At 44.1% G+C, this 18,679-nt stretch overlaps 1 protein-coding gene across 3 annotated transcripts in view; it reads left to right on the forward strand.

The window, feature by feature from the left end:
- LOC147462434 (uncharacterized) overlaps positions 1–18,679 on the forward strand; it is a 106,246-nt gene that overhangs the window by 80,270 nt on the left and 7,297 nt on the right. The window contains exon 5 of one of the 3 annotated variants that reach the window (XM_086483993.1): positions 9,290–9,538. The exons of the other annotated variants lie outside the window; for them this stretch is intronic. Within the exon in view, the coding sequence (XP_086340119.1) occupies positions 9,290–9,523 (234 nt within the window). The 3' untranslated portion in view covers positions 9,524–9,538. Of the gene's footprint in view, positions 1–9,289; positions 9,539–18,679 lie in introns of those variants that run through there. 3 annotated transcript variants of the gene reach the window in all.

Genomic DNA, 18,679 nt, shown 5'->3' on the forward strand with positions numbered 1-18,679 from the left:
TGGGTTTGCTTATATATTAACTTAGCAAAATTGCCCTACCTACTTTTGTTGGAAAGCGACTTAAATTAATAAGTGAAAAAATGTCCAAAATAGGGAAAATAGGCTAAAATCACTGGAAAATTCCTCTGACTGAATTTGATGGATTCTGAAGGGAATACTGATGATTATGTTGTGTGCAACCAGAGGATATGCATCTATGCTAAGTGACTGGGCATGCACGGTCTACGAATAGACTCACGAAAGTGCTAGATCACTTCTAATCTAGACTTGACTGGATTGAACTGAGAGAAAGAGAGAAGAGAGATACGACACCAGAGACGTTGTAAAACCCTCTCCGAAGGCCCCACTCTCGATGGCGAGAGTGGTCTACGATTGATTGCACAAGGTGGTACCATGATGATGCATGGAAAACTGATGCACTTGAGACTAAGTCGGTGACGACGACGTTGACTGAAGGGCTGAAAACTGCGGGACTTTGGCGCTGTTTGTGTGGCTGAAAAACGCAGATGAGGCTGTGTTTTTAGGGCTGAATTTACTTGCTGCTGTACCTGCTGTAAAACGCTGTCATGGCTGCGTTTTCAGCATTGAAAACGCTAAAAACTGCAGTTTGGCTGGCGATCCAAACGCTAAGGGTTGGGGCTGGCTTCTGTCGGCGTGGCTTTGCTTGGGAAAAACGCCAATCTACTGTGAGAGGTGGCTCTAGCAAAAACGCTGGCTGAAGGGGGGACGTCTCACCAAGGGAGGCTTGGAGAGGGTCTTGTTGAGAGAGGAGGAGCACCTGCTGCGTGGGGGCTGCTTGTGCTCCTTGCTCATGTGCCCAAGAGTGCTATTTTGGGTTTGCTTATATATTTTCTTACCCAATTTGCCCTACTTACTTTTGTTGGGAAGTCACTTAAATTAATAAGTGAAAAATGTCAAAAATATGGAAAATAGGATAAAGTCACTGGAAAAATCCCCAAACTGACTCTGATGGAATCTGATGGAAATGCTTATGCTTATGCGCCAGATCACTTCTAATCTAGACTGATTGGACTGACGGGAACCCTGTTATGGTGTAGCTTGTCCACGGACACATAGGGTTGGATGTGTCACGTGACATTTTCCCTTCTTGTGCTTCATCTCCTGTGTGAGAGCAATCGCTACCGCTTTGTTGAGATCTATTGGATCGAGCACCTTGACATCGTACTTATATACTTGTCCAATCCGTAAAGGAATGCCTCTTTGCGCTCATCATCCGACTTGCGTCATTGGGTACCTAGTTGCAAAATACGATTAGAAAAAGACATAACTGACAGACCATTTTGCTTGAGAGCGCGCCAATCGTCCTTCAATCGTGCGAGGTACTGAGGTGGCATAAACCGCGCCTTGAGCTTGTCTTGGAAATCAGCCCAATTGGAGGAAAGGGGCGTGAATTCGTGGGCTTCTCCTAGGTGCGTGGCTAACTGTGTCTCTTGCCATGCGTGGTACCAATTGATGACATCACCGGCAAGGTACATAGCTGCCATCAAAACCTTGCTATTCCCTGTCTTCTTAGTTGTCGCAAAATAAGCATTAAATTGATGCAACCAAGAATGAATTACCGTGGCATCCATCTTACCATCATACTTAGTGAACTGGATCTTCTCTGTGATTGGGTTGTTGGAGTCCAAATCACGGCTTGCGCCACTTAAGGAACTACCAACATCTTTGGCTGGTTCGTAGTTCGAGGCAAGAACTTGTCGAACCAATTGTTGCATGCGTTGTTCACTCGGCTTGCAGTTCTTCAGCCGCCAAGCGCGCTTGATCACGCTTACGCTCCAAGGCCGCCATCGTTTTGCTTTTCTTTCTAGTTGTGCCATCGCAACGCGAGTCGTTTCTTGTTGTTGTGCCAACATCTCCATCATTGACTTGACGATCGTCTCCATAGGATTTGGTACAACTCGTGGCGTAGATGGGGAAGGGGGAGGGTCGGGAAAACCTCCTGGTGGGGAAGACTCTTCTTCGCCACTCTCATGCTTACCATCTGTATGCGAAGTATCCATTCCGCTTCGGGTAACGACCATGCACTATGATCTTTGGTTCTTAAGTTCACGAGGAACTTGGGTTGTTGCGGGTCTTGGGTTCTTGGGTTCTTGAGGGTCTTGAGTTCTTGAGGCTCTTGTGGGTCTTCTTTTGCTTGCAATCTGTGTTTGAGAAGGATCTTCTCTTCACCCGAGTTTTGCTCTTTTCCGCGGGCGCACCCCTTGGCGGCCTTGCGCTCACACCAAGGTTGCTTTTTCCCACCTCACGTCGATTGGCCGGCCGCTAAGTGCACGGTCCGCTCTCAATGAGTGAAAAGAGGCACAAGGGGAGGTTGGACAAGCCCTTCTTTCTTGGGTTTCCTGTCACTCTTCAAAAACACGATTAGGAATCGACACGCCCAAGTAAACTTGGGTTCGTGCGACCCCAACAAGAAAAAAAATTCTTGTGATTCTTGTAGTTCTTTCCTTGAGTGATACAGAACATTGCCGAAGCTCTGATACCAATGTAATGTGCAGCGAAATGAATGTTTGAACTTTGCTCAGGATGAGTGCTCCGAACTGTGCTCAAGGTTCCTTTTGTATTTATGGAAGGGAGAGCCTTCCGTTCTTAATGAGAGAGTGCAATGGACAGAAACAAAGTGAATGGACACTGTGCGTGAAAGTGTATGAGATTGAGAGATAGAGAGAGAAGAGAATACGACACCAGAGACGTTGTAAAACCCTTCTCTGAGGGCCCCACTCTCGTTGGCGAGAGTGGTCTACTATTGATTGCACAAACTCGTACAAGTGGATGACTGTGGACTGATGCAATTCTAGGGTATGTCGAGGTCGATGACGGGGATGACGAGATCGACACTAAGGCTGAAAACTGATGCAAATTCACTGCTGTCCAAAAACGCTACTGGCTGGAATCTGATGGAGTCAAAAACGCTGATTTGGGCTGGTTTCTGTTGGCTGAGAATCACTGGTTTTAGGTTGTCAAACCGCTGAAATTCTGCTGCTATGCTCTGCTGAAAACGCCAAAGATGTGGGCGATCATGGTTGCTGAAAAAAGCCAGCAAAGGGGTGGTCCTATGGCGATGAAGTCTTGCTAAAGAAAACGCTAGAGATGGGAGGTCTTGGCGAGGATGCTTGGCTGAAAACGCTAGGTACTGAGGGTGCTGATGGCGATGAGGATCTTATTGAAAACGCCAAAGGCTATGGTTTCTTGCTTGGAGGAAAAACGCCACCAAGGGGGAGGATCTTGCTGAGAGAGAGGGGGGGAACCTGCTGCCTGCGGCCTGTGTTCTCCTTGCTCTTCTGCCAAATAGTACTAGCCTTGGTTTGCTTATGTATTATCTTACCCAAATTGCCCTACTCAGTTCCCCAACAAAAGTCACTTAAAATAATAAGTGAAAAATGTCAAAAATAGGTAAAATACACTGGAAAATTCCCCTGAAGGATTCTGATGGGAATGCTTATGATCATGCTGTGTGCAACGAGAGGATATGCATCTACACTAAGTGCCTGGGCATGCACGGTCTGCAAATAGACTCACAAAAGTGCCAGAACACCTCCTAAGCTAAACTGACTGGACTGACTGAACCCTGTCATGCTGTAGCTTGTCTACGGACACATAGGGTTGGATGTGTCACGTGACATATATACAAACTTAGCAAATTTGCTCTACCTACTTACCAACAAAAGTCACTTTAAAATAATAAGTGAAAAATGTCAAAAATAGGGAAAAATAGGTCTATGCACTGTAAAAATGCTACTCATGGGTTCTGATGTAATCTGATGATCATGTTGTGTGCAACCAGAGGATATGCATCTAATCTAAGTGTTTGGACATGCACAGTCTGTGAACAGACTCACAAAAGTGCCAGATCACTTCCTATTCTAAACTGACTTGATCGTACTGAACCCTAATCATGCTGTAGCTTGTCCACGGACACGTAGGGTTGTATGTGTCACGTGACATCAGCATTAAAGCTTGACTGCCCAGCTGCCATTCGGCACGTTGTGGTAGAGCTATCTCTCTCTTCAAAAATACCAGGAAAACCAAAACGGCCATAGAGAGTCAGGACGAATGGCATTGCCGAGAGGTTCTTGATTCGTGCGTTTCTTGCATTGCCTACGCTAATAGCCTATCATTTGTGAAATGGGAACGCGAGCAAAGGCGCCCGGCTCCACAACGCAGCAACATACTAGCAAGAAAGGAGAGAGATACGAGCCCAATGACCTCAACTCCTCATCTGGTGCGTGGAAGCTCCCATGAAAAGCTTCTCTCTCTCTCTCTCTCTCTCTCTCTCTCTCTCCTCATTCTATGTTTATTTGAAATTGCCTGCATGCGTGTGCAGAGAATGATACCTCGCCATTTGAGGGCCCACCGGTGCATACCAACTTGTTGGATGCAGGCAACTCCGATTCGGACGTGTGGGAAAACCTCCACGACATCTTTCAAGACATTGATGCTCATGGCGTGTATGTCTCTGCAGCTCCTTCTTGCATTTGTTTCAAGGTGTATCCTTTGGCAACATTTTGCATGATGATGATGATGCAGTGGAGAGACCAAAGAACACCTTAGGAAGCCCATCATGAAGCTACGATGACTCTTAGATCTCCAGACACAGAGAGAGAGAGAGAGAGAGAGAGAGAGAGAGAGAGAGAGAGAGAGAGAGAGAGAGAGAGAGAGAGAGAGAGAGAGAGAGAGAGAGAGAGAGAGAGAGAGAGATTGGTCTTGTAGCAAAAGCCTTTACTAGTTCATTGACCATAACATACTTTTTGCTTGTAAAGATGTAATTATACAAGGTCTCTCATGACTAGTGTATATTAACCTCCACTTTGGTAATGTGAAATGCCTCGTCTACATGTTTGTGGAATTCTATCTTGGTCTCTCGCTTGGAAATCTATCTCACATCTGTTGGCATCCAAAACTTAGATTACATATTTTGTTAGGTGCATGTTTGTGGACTTTTAATCATGTTTGTTTGCCTTGATGTCACGTGACACATCCAACTTTATGTGTCCGTGGACAAGCTACAACACGGCAAGGGTTCAGTCAGTCCAGTCAGTTTAGATTTAGAAGTGTTTTGGCACTTTTGTGAGTTTGTTCGCAGAGCGTGCATGCCCAGGCACTTAGTATAGATGCATATCCTTTGGCTGCACACAGCATGATCATAAGCATTCCCGTCAGAATCCATCAGAATCCTTCAGGGCAGTGCATTTAGCCTATTTTCCCTATTTTTGACATTTTCCACTTATTATTTTTTAAGTGACGTTTGTTGGAAAGTAGGTAGGGCAAATGGAGTAAGTTTGTATATAAGCAAACCTAGACTAGCACTATTTGGCAGATGAGGCAGCACGAGCGTCGGTGCTCAACAGGCAACTTCTCGGCAAGACCTCCCTTGGTGGCGTTTTCCCTCCAAGCAGAAGACTCCCCATTCTAGCGTTTTTCATCAAGCATCGCCAGCAAAGACTCCCTCAGCCTTGGCGTTTTCCCTAGCAAGCAGCATCGACAGAGAGTCCCAGCCCTAGCGTTTTTGATCCAAGCATTGTCGCAACAGATCTCAGCCTTGGGCGATTCTTCAGGCCTTTATTCCCCCCTTGCCTGTCGTTTTTCAGCATCATATGATCGCCCTCATTCATGGCGTTTTTCAGCAGGTAAAGACCGACAGATTTCAGCCCTAAGACTTGCAGATTTCAGCCCTAAAGACCAGCAGTTTTCAGCCATTAATAATCAGCCCTATCATCGTTTTTAGGAGCAGATTCTTCAGCGATTTCAGCCAGCGGAATTCAACCTATCAACGTTTTTGGACAGCAGATAGAAAGCGTCAGATTTTAGCCCTTAGATCGGTCTCGCCATCCCCGTCGTCGTCATCGATCTAGCCTAGACTTGCATCAGTCACATGCATTCAGTTTGTACGAGTTTGTGCAATCAATAGTAGACCACTCTCGCCGACGAGAGTGAGGCCTTTGGAGGAGGGTTTTACAACGTCTCTGGTGTCGTATTCTCTTCTCTATCTTTCAGTCTCACGCACTTCCATTTACAGTGTCCATTCACTTTGTTTGTGTCCATTGCACTCTCTCATTAAGAACGGAAGGCTCTCCCTTCCATAAGAATAAAAGGAACCTTGAGCACATATCGAAGCACTCATCTTGAGCAAAGTTCAAACATTCATTCTGATGCACCTAACATTGGTATCAGAGCAACCTTGGTGTGAGTGCAAGGCCGCCAAGGGGTGCGCCCGCGGAAAAGAGCAGAACTCGGGTGAAGAGAAGATCCTTCTCAACCACAGATTGCAAGCGAAAGAAAACCTCAAGAACCTCAAGACCCTCAAGACCCTCAAGAACCCAAGAACCCAAGACCGTCAAGAACCCAAGTGCCTCGTGAACTTAAGAACCACAGATCATAGTGCATGGTCATCACCCGAAGCGGAATGGATACTTCGCATACAGGTGATGAGCATGAGAGAGGCGACAAAAAGTTTTCCTCACCAAGAGATTTTTCCAACCCTCCCCCTTCTCTATCTACACTACGAGTTGTATCAACTTCCATGGAGGCGTGGTCAAGTCGATGTTAGATATAATGGCCCAACAACAAGAAGAGAATCGCGAAGCGACTCGTGTTGCTCTGGCACAACAAGAAGCGAATCGCGCGTGAAAAGAACGAAACGAAAGAAATGCAATACAAGAAGAAGCTACTCGCATTGCCTTGGAACGCGAGCGCGAAGAACAAGAAGCGAATCGCGCGCGAAAAGAACGAAACGAAAGAAATGCAATACAAGAAGAAGCTACTCGCATTGCCTTGGAACGCGAGCGCGAAGAACGCAACGAAAGAAGTGCCATACAACAAGAAGCCGCTCGCATTGCCTTGGACCACGAGCGCGATGAACAAAAAGAAATAAAAGCACAAAGACAGGAGGAAGCTGAAGCAAGACGAGCGGCCTTGGAGGCCGATCGGGAGGCTCAAAGAGAACTCCGCACTCAAAAATTGGTTCGACAAGTTCTTGCCTCGAAGTCTGAACCAACCAAAGATGTTGGTAGTCCGTCAAGTTGCGCAAGCCGGGATGCGGACTCCAACAACCCAGTCACAGAGAAGTTGACTTTCAGTAAGTATGATGGTAAGATGGATGCTATAGTTATTCATTCTTGGTTGCATCAATTTAATGCTTATTTTGCGACAACTAAGAAGACAGGGAATAGCAAGGTTTTGACGGCAGCTATGTACCTTGCCAGTGCTGCCATCAATTGGTACCACGCATGGCAAGAGGCACAGTTAGCCGCGCACCTAGAGGAAGCCGATGAATTCACGCCCCTTTCCTTCAATTGGGCTGATTTCCAAGACAAGCTCAAGGTGCTTTTTATGCCACCTCAGTACCTCGCACGATCGAAGGACGATTGGCGCGCTCTCAAGCAAAATGGTATGCCGGTTATGTCTTTTTCTAATCGTGTTTTGCAGCTAGGTACCCAATTACGCAGGTTGGATGATGAACGCAAAGAGGCATTCCTTTAGGGATTGGATGAGTATATCAAGCACGATGTCGAGGTGTTCGATCCAATCGATTTCAACAAGGCGGTAGCGATTGCTCTCGCACAGGAGATGAAGCATAACAAGGGAAAGCCTAAGGAGAACAAGACTTCCACATGTGCCTCTCGGACTTCTGAGAATCCTCAGAATAGTAAGAACGATAACTCTTCTTACCAATTTTCCAAGAGTCTCTCAGAAAAGAACTCTTCCAATGAACCTAAGGGTAAGGCTAACACAATTGCTAAACCTAAGCTCACTCCAGATGAAAAGGTAGCACAAGGAATTTTAGGAGGATACATTACGTTGGAAGAGCAAAGCACTTATTCTAAGGAAGGTCGTTGTTTTCATTGTCACATTAAGGGTAACATAAAAAGAACATGTCCTAAGCTTGACTCTAATGAATCTAGAGAATCCACAGAACCCACTTCCTTTGTCAATGCAATCAATGACAACACGAGTGTGCCCCAAGTTTCTCTTGACCCTCCCATTGATGAGTCTCTCATTAAATGTTATGGTCATATGACAGGGCAGCGTTTTTTCATATTGTTTGACCCAGGTAGTATGCATGATGTGATCAGTCTCTCTCTTGTTGAGAGAGCTCGGCTAGAGGTTAGTCAGAAATCTCCTCTCGAGGTCTCTGGTTTTGCTCCCGGTCTAAACTCTCTCATCACGAAAGAGTGTCTTGGTGTGTTGTTTACAGTTCAACAAGCTGCTTTCCGTAGAAATTTTTTTGTCTCTCCTCTCTCAGGATGTGATATGATTTTGGGCATTCGATGGTTTCGTGAGTATAATCCTCTCATTGATTGGGTGGAAAATATGTTCACTTTCAATGCCAAAAGTGACTCTCCCATTGTCATTCATGGAGAGGAAGTTTTTCATTCTCCCTCTCTCATTGCTAATGTGCAGGCGAAGATTGAACGGATTCAAGAGAAGGAGACTCCCTGTTTCTTCTTCTCCGAAACATGATACACATGATTTGAATGACAATGGTTTGCATGATGATTTGTATGATAATGATGAGCATGATGGTTTGGATGACAATGACAATCATGATGATTTGCATGATCAAGATGTGATTTCTCACAAGCATGATGAGTTGCATGAAGAAGATGTGTTTGTTCACAAGAAGGATGATGTGTTAGTTGATACTTTCTTTAGTGAAGCTAAGCTCATTGCAGAGACGATCAATCACGAAGACCAAATCTTGGCTCTCGAGCCTAGGTCCAAAGAACCCCCTCAGGTAGAATCGATTTTGGCTCTCAAGCCTAAGTCAAAAGAACCCTCACAGGAAGTATTATGTGTTCGCATGATTCCTACGTACACATTGTTCAAGTGTTTCATTCGTGATCGGTTCCTGTATTTTCGTCAGCGTCTTTATGTGATCCCTTCTACTAGGCATGACATATTGTATGTTGAGCACGTTTCACTCATGAATGAGCTCGAATGTATGCGGATTGTTCATGAAAAGGTGTAAAGTATGTATTTAAGGACGTCACATTCCATGTCTCTTCCTTGGCATGACACATTTGTAGACAGAGCACATGAAAGTATGAGCACCAAGCATGGGCATTTCCGTTGTGAATTGCCACAATTGATTGCTCTAGATCATAAGAGAAAGATTCGATATCATTGTTTGCGTGTGTGTGGTGAACGGTTTGGCACTCCGTCTCTTTGTTCATCTACATTGTATACACAGTCTTTGACGAAGATAAGATTTTTTCCAGTCACTTTACATGGAATAGGTATGTTCATGGTTTTGTGTTGGAAATGGTTTTAGGAATTCTCAGCCATGGAGATTCTTGAAGAAGAAAGAAGCATGACTCTAGACGAAGTTGAAGCATCGAAGGAGCCACAGAAGACTTTGTGTCGCTTTCGGCGCGGCCCAAAGAAGCAAGCGTTGCAGACCTTTATGAAGTTCAAGTACCGCACGACCCACACATCAGAGTGGGCCGACGAAGAGTCCCTTTCAGGATTCCAGATGCTATTGGCGATCTCCCTTGACGCCTTATAGTTTGGTACCAGTACCTCACTTTGAAAAGGAGGGGATGTCACGTGACACATCCAACTATGTGTGTCCGTGGACAAGCTTGAGCACGACAAGGGTTCAGTCAGTCCAGTCAATCTAGATTTAGAAGTGTTCTGGTACTTTTGTGAGTCTGTTCGTAGACCGTGCATGCCCAGGTACTTAGTGTAGATGCATATCCTTTGGTTGCACAGAACATGATCATAAGCTTTCCCATCAGAATCCATCAGAATCCTTCAAGGGAATTTTCCAATGCATTTAGCCTATTTTTCCTATTTTGGACATTTTTCACTTATTGTTTTTAAGTGACTTTTGTTGGAAAGTAGGTAGGGCAAATTGAGTAAGTTTGTATATAAGCAACCTAGACTAGCACTAATTGGCAGAAGAGGCAGCAGGAGCACCAATGCTCAACAGGCAACTTCTCAGCAAGACCTCCCTTGGTGGCGTTTTCCCTCCAAGCAGAAGACTCTCCATGCTAGCGTTTTTCATCAAGCATCGCCAGCAAAGACTCCCTCAGCCTTGGCGTTTTCCTTAGCAAGCAGCATCGATAGACAGTCCCAGCCCTAGCGTTTTTGATCCAAGCATTGTCGCAACAGATCTCAGCCTTGGGCGACTCCTTTAGGCCTTTGTTCCCCCCTTGCCTGGGGTTTTTCAGCATCATATGATCGCCCTCATTCATGGCGTTTTTCAGCAGATAAAGACCGACAGATTTCAGCCCTAAAGACCAGCTGTTTTCAGCCATTAAGAATCAGCCCTATCATCGTTTTTAGGAGCAAATTCTTCAACGATTTCAGCCAGCGGAATTCAGCCTATCAGCGTTTTTGGACATCAAATAGAAAGCGTCAAATTTCAACCCTTAGATCGGTCTCGCCATCCCCGTCCTCGTCATCGATCTAGCCTAGACTTGCATCAATCACATGCATTCAGTTTGTACCAGTTTGTGCAATCAATAGTAGACCACTCTCGTCGACGAGATTGGGGCCTTCGGAGGAGGGTTTTACAACGTCTCTGGTGTCGTATTCTCTTCTCTATCTCCAGTTTCATGCACTTCCATTTACAGTGTCCATTCAATTTGTTTGTGTCCATTGCTCCCTTCCATAAGAATAAAAGGAACCTTGAGCACAGATCGGAGCATTCATCTTGAGCAAAGTTCAAACATTCATTCCGCTGCACCGAACACTTGACTGTTGCAACATCCACATAAAGGTGCTAAGGAGCTCACCCTAGAGAAAATTTATATGGGGCTTCGCATTGAACGAGAGTGGTACTTGCGCAAGCTCCAAGCCATTGAGGTACATTCTTTAAGTAACCTTGGCTCCTATTTTTGCTCCATCATCAAACTGTTTAATCTTTTGCGTTCTTCAATTCTAAATAGAACGTTTTTTTAGAACTCTTTTTAAGTGCATTGTCGTCTTCTTATATATTAAATTATTCTTGGAAATAGTTTATCATTCATTCGAAACACTCTCTCTCTCTCTCTCTCTCTCTCTCTCTCTCTCTCTCTCTCTCTCGTAATTCTTTTACAAAAGGTCCTAGGGTAAAGGGGCCTTAAGTAACAGAGACGAAAAATTGCAGCCGATGTCCTCCATTGTTTTCAGCTTTTGCGAGAGTGCGTTCGAAAGCGTAGCATAAGGACTGCCACAGAGAGAAGCCGCGTCGTGAATGGCGAGGCACACAGTATGCAGAACGTCAAAGAAGATTTCCTATGTATCAAAAAAGGTCGTGAAGTAGGAGTCCATGCAAGGTCATATTAGAGCCGTTGTGTCACATACACTCAAATTTGCAATCTGACGACGTTGATCCATATGGCTCTTCGTTAACCAGCCCAGATTGTCCTCGTTGTGTCTCATCATTGGATGATCGTGACCTAGACACATGGCAATTGAGTAGATCCTTAGCTCTAGACACGGATGTGGATATAATCTTTGTTAGCACTGTTGGAGGTAGCTGGCAATGCATCATTTTGATGTTTTACTACAAAAATGTGGCCTTGAATTTCACGCCACAAGTAGAAATTTTCTATTGCGAGAACCCTCTAGTCTTCCTACGTTTGTGTCGATAGAAAGACAGAGACGGTTTTTCTATTACAATGCGGGGTGTAGTTGAAGAGGCCACGGGTACTCACAGCCTCTCTCTCTCTCTCGTGCTCTTGCTGAGCACATAAGCCACTGTGCAGTCACCCACACACTGTCTGCAGGGGCGTCTACTGATGTGGGCACACCTTTTCGTGTGAGGGTTGCTGCTGTAGCGACCAAAAAAATCAAGCCCTGGAATTCATAGCCAGGCAACCAATGAAGGTTTTCCTCTTGTTCAACACAAAAATGTCTGCTGTGCTTATGTGCTCGTCTTCTTGGGTGTCTGGAGGCAAATCTATGAGCGGTTGTGATTATGTGCTTAAACTTACAGGCTGAACACCCACCATGCCAGATTCCTTGAACAACTCTCTCTCTCTCTCTCTCTCTCTCTCTCTCAACATGATTAAGGAACAAGTGCGGGCCATCAAAGAAGGTGGGGAGCAACAAAAAGAAATGACGAGCTCTTGGGTAGATGTCATCACAAGACCCAACAAAAAGCAGAAAAGGCCGAAAAATGGATCGAGACTGTCAAGAAAGGGAAAGGCAAGGAAATAACCCCCACCCCCACACCAACCATCATCAACTTGACACTAGAAGAGGAGCAAAGGAGACGTGTGCGGGCCTTACACGTAAGGATATGTGGCCTCAGAGACCAAGATAATGTGGAGGAAGAGGTGAAAGAACTCATGAGTCTGGTGGGGGTCAATGAGTAGACGCATACGAGGGCTTGGTGAGTGGGCACAAAGAAAAGCGGGAGCAACGGAGAAACCTCGAAGGAAAGTGCACTCATTCTCCGCTTCCCCTCCATGGAAGCGAAGAAGGATTTCCTGAAGAAGAGACCGACTCTAAAGAAGACTGACATCTTTCTTGGAGATGACCTCACCCTCTTGCAGATTGCTCATATGCAAGAAGTAATGCCGGAAATTAGAGCAGCAAGGGAAAAGGAAAAGATTGCTTTTTACGGAGATGGAAAGGTGGTGATATTGGAGCGACGTCCGGCATGACGATGCGAGACCTATGGGACCACACTAAAGATGGCAACCTGGAATTGTAACGGTTCACTTCGTCTTGATGTAGGGGCCTTTGAGGATAGCTTTACAGGGAGAGACATCATCTTTTACTCTGAGAAGCATCAAGCCCCTGGGCAATCCATGCCACAGGTGAGCGGATATAGATGGGAGACAGCCTGCAGGCAAGAGACCAGATCGGAGCATTGAGGACGAGGCTCAAGGGGAGTGGCAGTTCTATTTAGAGAGGAGTTGCAACCATTGATATATATATAGCGCGCAAGGATGAGCATGCTAGGTACATGCGGGTGAGGCTCACGGCAGAGACGAGCAGATACCTCTACATTGCTATCTGTTACTTTCCTCCTAGTACATCAGTATATGCATCACCTAGGGGACAATCCCCCTTTGCTATTTTGGATAATGACATATGGGAATTTTCTAAGGTAGGTGACATTATCATACTAGGGGATTTCAATGCTAGGAGTGCCCACCACCAGACAATATTTTATGATACTTCCGAGGGAATGCTTAGGGAGCAAGTCATCGGCTTTTTTATCTGGCAACAACAGGTCGTCGCAAGTCTTGCTTTTTGATTCCAGTAGTCTGCAGGTCATCGCAATTCCTCAACTCCTCACCTTGGTGCAACACATCGAGTAGGTCGTCGCAGGTCCAGTAGGTCATTACAGTCAGCAGCTCCTCAGTGTCATTGTCAGGGACGGCTCGCTCTCTCTCTCTCTCTCTCTCTCTCTCTCTCTCTCTCATATGTATTTCTGAGTCGTTCGGCTCTCTCTCTCTCTCTCTCTCTCTCTCTCTCGTATGTATTTCTGAGTTGTTGAAACGTTTCTAATTCCACCTATTCTCTTTTTGTGCAAGGATTACAAAAGCGAAACATTACACTTACACTTTTACGCTCCTCAGCATAAATGCGTTCTAGAAGAAGCTCTGTATTTGCAAGATCTCTCCATCCACAAGAATGCATGTCTTCTTGCTTTGGAACCTTGCAACTCAGAATCAACATATCTTCCCAAATACTATCTTGGGTCAATGCTTCCCATGCAGCAACAAGCTTTTGAAGAGACGTGCAATACATAGCATATAATGACCACACGTTGCATCAAAATTGTAGAATCAAGAAACAAGTAACTGTTTACCTTTGGTATACAAGAAGCTATGCACCCAAGAGCTAGGACGGCCACTAGATGAACTCACTCAGATACTGACAGAGACGCTCCATGATGCAGCATCAGAAGCATACCCCCACAACCAGCCTACACGGAGACGATCTGGAAAAATGCCCTAGAACAGTTGGTATGATGAGGAGTGTAGAGAGATGAGGATCAAGTTACAGAGGGAAGTGCTCATGGGTATTACCACACATAGACAGTCACGGATTATCTTTCGCCGCCTAGTGCGATGAAAGAAAAGGGCTTATTTCTCCCAGCTAGAGCAAGGTCTGTATGAGTTATTTATAAGTCGGGACTCAGGCGAAGCATGGAGGCTATTCCACGAACATTCACCACCACCAGCGGTCACCTCCATTGAGACATGGGGGGTACTTATCTTGGGGTACTCTTCGGTGGACCGGTGTTTTCACTAAGGAGAGCATCAGAGACTAGACTGACGAGAGCAGATGCAGCGTTGGGAGGACTGGAGAGGATGTGTTCTTAGGTTCAGTTTCAGGAACTGCGAACAAAGCTTTGGCTTTTTGACACTCTAGTGACTCCAGCTATGCTCTATGGAGTTCAGGTACGGGGACCCTCAGAAGAACACCATGGGAGATCTGGCAACACAGATGGATGGAGATGTATGGAGAGGCCTCTGGGGATCGCTCGGATGATTCGGACTAAGGCCTCAATACCACATGAGATCATCCGAGCCGAGCTAGCCGCCCCCCCCTCGTCGTGGAGGCGTTGACAAGATCAATTTCTTTTATGCGCGGTCTATGGGATCTCCCTAGGGACAGATACGCTTGGCTTGCCTTGGAGTCATCTCGACAACTAGCTCATCTCATCTAGCATGAGGATACGACTTAGATATGCTCAACTCTTCGAGCTTGAGCGTAAGCCTAATAACCACGACTCTTATCACAAAGTTTAATATGACTTGAAGATTTGGAATTAACACTTCGCTCATTTTTTGGCTCGGCAGTCCGACTCTGACTATGGCAAAGGGTGTTTTTTGCACCTTGGCGACTTGACTCTTTAGATTTTGGAGCTTACTACAAACATTTCTTCACATAAAAGTAAGCTCGAATCCTCAAAAAGCGAATTATTGAAGGACCCAGTGGGCATTAAGTAAGCTCGAATCCTCAAAAAGAGAATTATTGAAGGACCAAGTGGGCATTAAAGGTTTCTTTTGCCATACCTGTTTAATCACCTTTGAATGTACAACTTTGTTGGTATGGTCATCCTTCTTTGATTGTGAAGACTCCATTGGTTGTTTAGTTGTCCAGTTAGGCCTACTATAAGAAGCCTTTGATGTTGTTGTAGGCCTTAGTTGACTGTCGATATTTTACTTTTGACTTGGAGTATTGAAAGACTCAGGAATCCAAATCTCGTTATGACCTTTGTAACTTCCTTGATGAATATGTGTGGCACTAGGTCTTGTTGAGGTCCTGAGATCTTCATGTAGTTTTGTCTCATTTGCAATTAGTATTTGGTTGGCTGGTAGCCAAATCTTTGTATAGCCTTTGTAGAACCTTTTTGCAAGGGGAATATTGTTTTGTAGTCCATGTGTGATTTGCATTTATTTGCAGGTTGTGGTTGACTTGAGCAGAATTTGATGTTGTCCTATTGTATTGCCTCTTCTTTGGTATCGTAGGATATTGTCGAGGTTGATACGTATTTGGCCTTATTCCTTGGGAGGGTCTCAATTACACTTCATATGCCCTGATCTTTGGTTTTGGTACCTATATGTGTCTATTACCTTTATATGCTATCCATACCATGTGTTTATCTTTTTGTGTTGACCTTCTGTCTTCAATACACACTGGATCATTGAATTTTACTAAACTGCTTGGAACTAACACTTTTTTGAATTTGCTTTGCTTTCTTGGGTACTTGGATTGATATACCTTTGCTTTTCTAGTTGGCTCCCTAGAGGTTTTGTTTTGGCTAGCAATTGACTTGAAGTTTCTAAATCTTGATTTGCTTGAAGAAGTTGATCCATGAGGGTTCTATGATGTTGAGGCATACGATGCCACATCTTTTGTGGATCAAAGCTTATATAGGTGGTACCACTTTTGGGTGTCTTGGACACTACTTCATTTAGTACTTTGGGAACCCCGTTCTCACACTTCATACAAAATATCACCTATCATATTATATATCAATAGATAGGTCTTCTTCAGGAGAATCTAAAAGTATAAGGAGTGCCAATTTTTAAGTAAATTTGTGAAAATATCACCAGTCCCTACTTTTTGCAAGTGGTAACACCAAAAGGTGCAAAAAGTGGTACCACCTAAACATGCTTTGAGCCTTGTACTAGTCGATTGTAGGTCCACATTAGCTTAACCTTTGTCTGTACGATTTATCGATGATTCTTGTGACTTTTGCAACTCTGAATCTTACATTAACGATACTTGTAACTATTGCTTGTTACTTCTTGGGAAAGAGAGTATCAACATTGTATCTTCTCTGTAGGCCTTGTGTTGGTTCAACCATTAATGTCCAAGTATTATATCTACACGAATTTCTTTTGAAGGCTTTATTTGAAACTTTACTTGCTCTTCATGCTTCTGGATGCTAAGAGTAGAAACCATTTCTTCTTGACTTGTAGCCATATCTAGCATTGCGTCACTGTCCTATTTACTTGGAGTAATCTCAAGGATTCTTTGGATGTTCTCTGAAATCGTATTTCACTTTTCTTCGTTATCTAGTAGAGCATTGCATCTGACACTTGATCCATTTTTACTATTGAGGACTATAGCTATCCTCCTTGATGGTTCTATTGAAGATCATTGTCCTTATTTGGCCATAGTCTTGTCGTAATCTAGCTGTGTCTCTATGGAAGGTGACTTGGGACTTTGAGTTTCACTAGGACTTCCATTTTCTTCCTGGTTGTCTATAACCTCGATCTTCTTAACTACTGGGTTTAATGACATACTTTGCTCAATAGTTTTTGTGGTGGTTGTTTTCTCTTTTTGAACTGCACTTGTTATTGCTTGATCTTCTTTAAGCTCTTTTGAGGTTATGTAATTGGTTGGAGATGAATCATCTTCAATAAGATTTGCTTTATCATTGGTCTCCATTTGAATTGTACTTGTGATGTCTTTCGTCGATGACCAATTGTGGTCCTCATTCTTTGTTGTCTTTGAAGACTGCATCTTATTTGAACTCAGTATCTCTAAAACCTTCTGGGCCATTGACATTCCTAATATGGTATTATCAATTTTATCTTTTGTTGTGATCACGTGGAACTGGGATATGATGGTCATTGCACTTATGTGAATGGTGGTAGAAATGATTCCCCAACAGTCTGCCGGTTTCTCTCCAGATATGCTTATGAATTCAGGAGAATCTTCTAGCTTATGAATTCAGGAGAATCTTCTAGCTATGATTGGCCACGTTGTTTTTAAGTGCAGAAAGACATGAGGTTCTTATTTAGCCGAAGATCTAGATTAACTCAACTTGATAGCTTTTCTACGTGTTCATCGGTAATATTACAGTTCATCTTCTTAAGATTTCTTTTTGAATTGACTTGTCTTGTTGTGGTGGTGTCCTCAAGTCAAACGTTCTCTACATCTTCTTTGCTTTGACTATCTACTTCAATCGATGTTGACTTGGTTGTCTGCAATGCTGCACCTTTTGCTTGCAAATGTTGAGCATTATTTGCCTGCATTTGAGTAACCTTTGATATGAAAAAATCCATTTTTCTTTTTGAAAAATCTGTCTCTTTGGAGGAGATTTAGATGGTGGCCTTTGTATAGGTTTTTGAGCTTCAACTTCCGTTGATTTTGACCTATCTTTCACCTGTTCTAGCAGCTTGAGGCTTTGCACAAACTTGAGATAATCCTTAACTTCAATTTTACCATCCATATGAGTTTGTACAAAGTCATGAACTTGATGGTATTCATTGCCATCTGCATCTTTGTATGCATTTGTGAGCTTGGTCACGTGCAATTGCTTGAACACTATGGGATTCGTTGACTTTTGACTTTAACTTGTGGACATTCGCTGAAACTTTTGTCCCTGACGATCTTCATAGAAGCATTGATATGCAGACTCTGATGGAATCTAGGTCAACTGGGAGCTTGCGACAACCGTATGACCTTTCAATGGTTTTTGCTTTGAAGGGGTCTGGTCGCTAGAGGATTTATGGATTCTAACTGGTGGTGTATTTTTTGGTAGATGAGCCGAGCTTGAGGAGTTTGTAGCTCCCCCCTTCCTAGGGTGATCACTAAAGCTTTCTCCATTATGAGAGCTCAAGACTGTTTGACTCTAGTTTGATCTCACCTTTTGGGACTGTGAGGGCATGTGTATAGCATTATCGGTGTTTGTCATCTTCAAACTTTCTGCATAGTTTCGTATGTATCTCTATGAAACATGACATATGATTCCCCAAGTCAAGATGTAGATAACATCATCTTTGCCTCGGTATTGTCTATCTTGCGGGTCTCCTATGACATGAGCTTCTGTGGTTTCAAGGCCCAATGCATCATAGATTCTAGACTCGTTTATATCCACATCTATTTTGGTCAAAGTAAATGCTGGTTTGATCACAATGTCGAAGCTTGATTTCTGATGGGGGAGAGTTTGGCTGTGAATAGGATTTTGGGTTTACTTGGGTAATGTCATTCCGCTCTAGAGAAGATGGGCTATAACAGATTTTTTTCTCCGAAATGAACCATCCTTTTTGATCTATCACTCGGCATAACACTGAGCTGGTATGTGGGGCACTCAAACACTGGTCGATCCGTTTTATACAATTACCGTTCTCGGTTTACATAATGTGTATATGAATTATGTGTGCCATACAATGCTAACAACATTCGCTTTGATGTGTCCCTTTGAGCTAAAGGGATAATGCATCCACTACCACTAGTGTGCATTGTATGGCAC

Source organism: Adiantum capillus-veneris, chromosome 2, assembly GCF_014529385.1.
Source record: "Adiantum capillus-veneris isolate H3 chromosome 2, ASM1452938v2, whole genome shotgun sequence".
NCBI lineage: Eukaryota > Viridiplantae > Streptophyta > Polypodiopsida > Polypodiales > Pteridaceae > Adiantum > Adiantum capillus-veneris.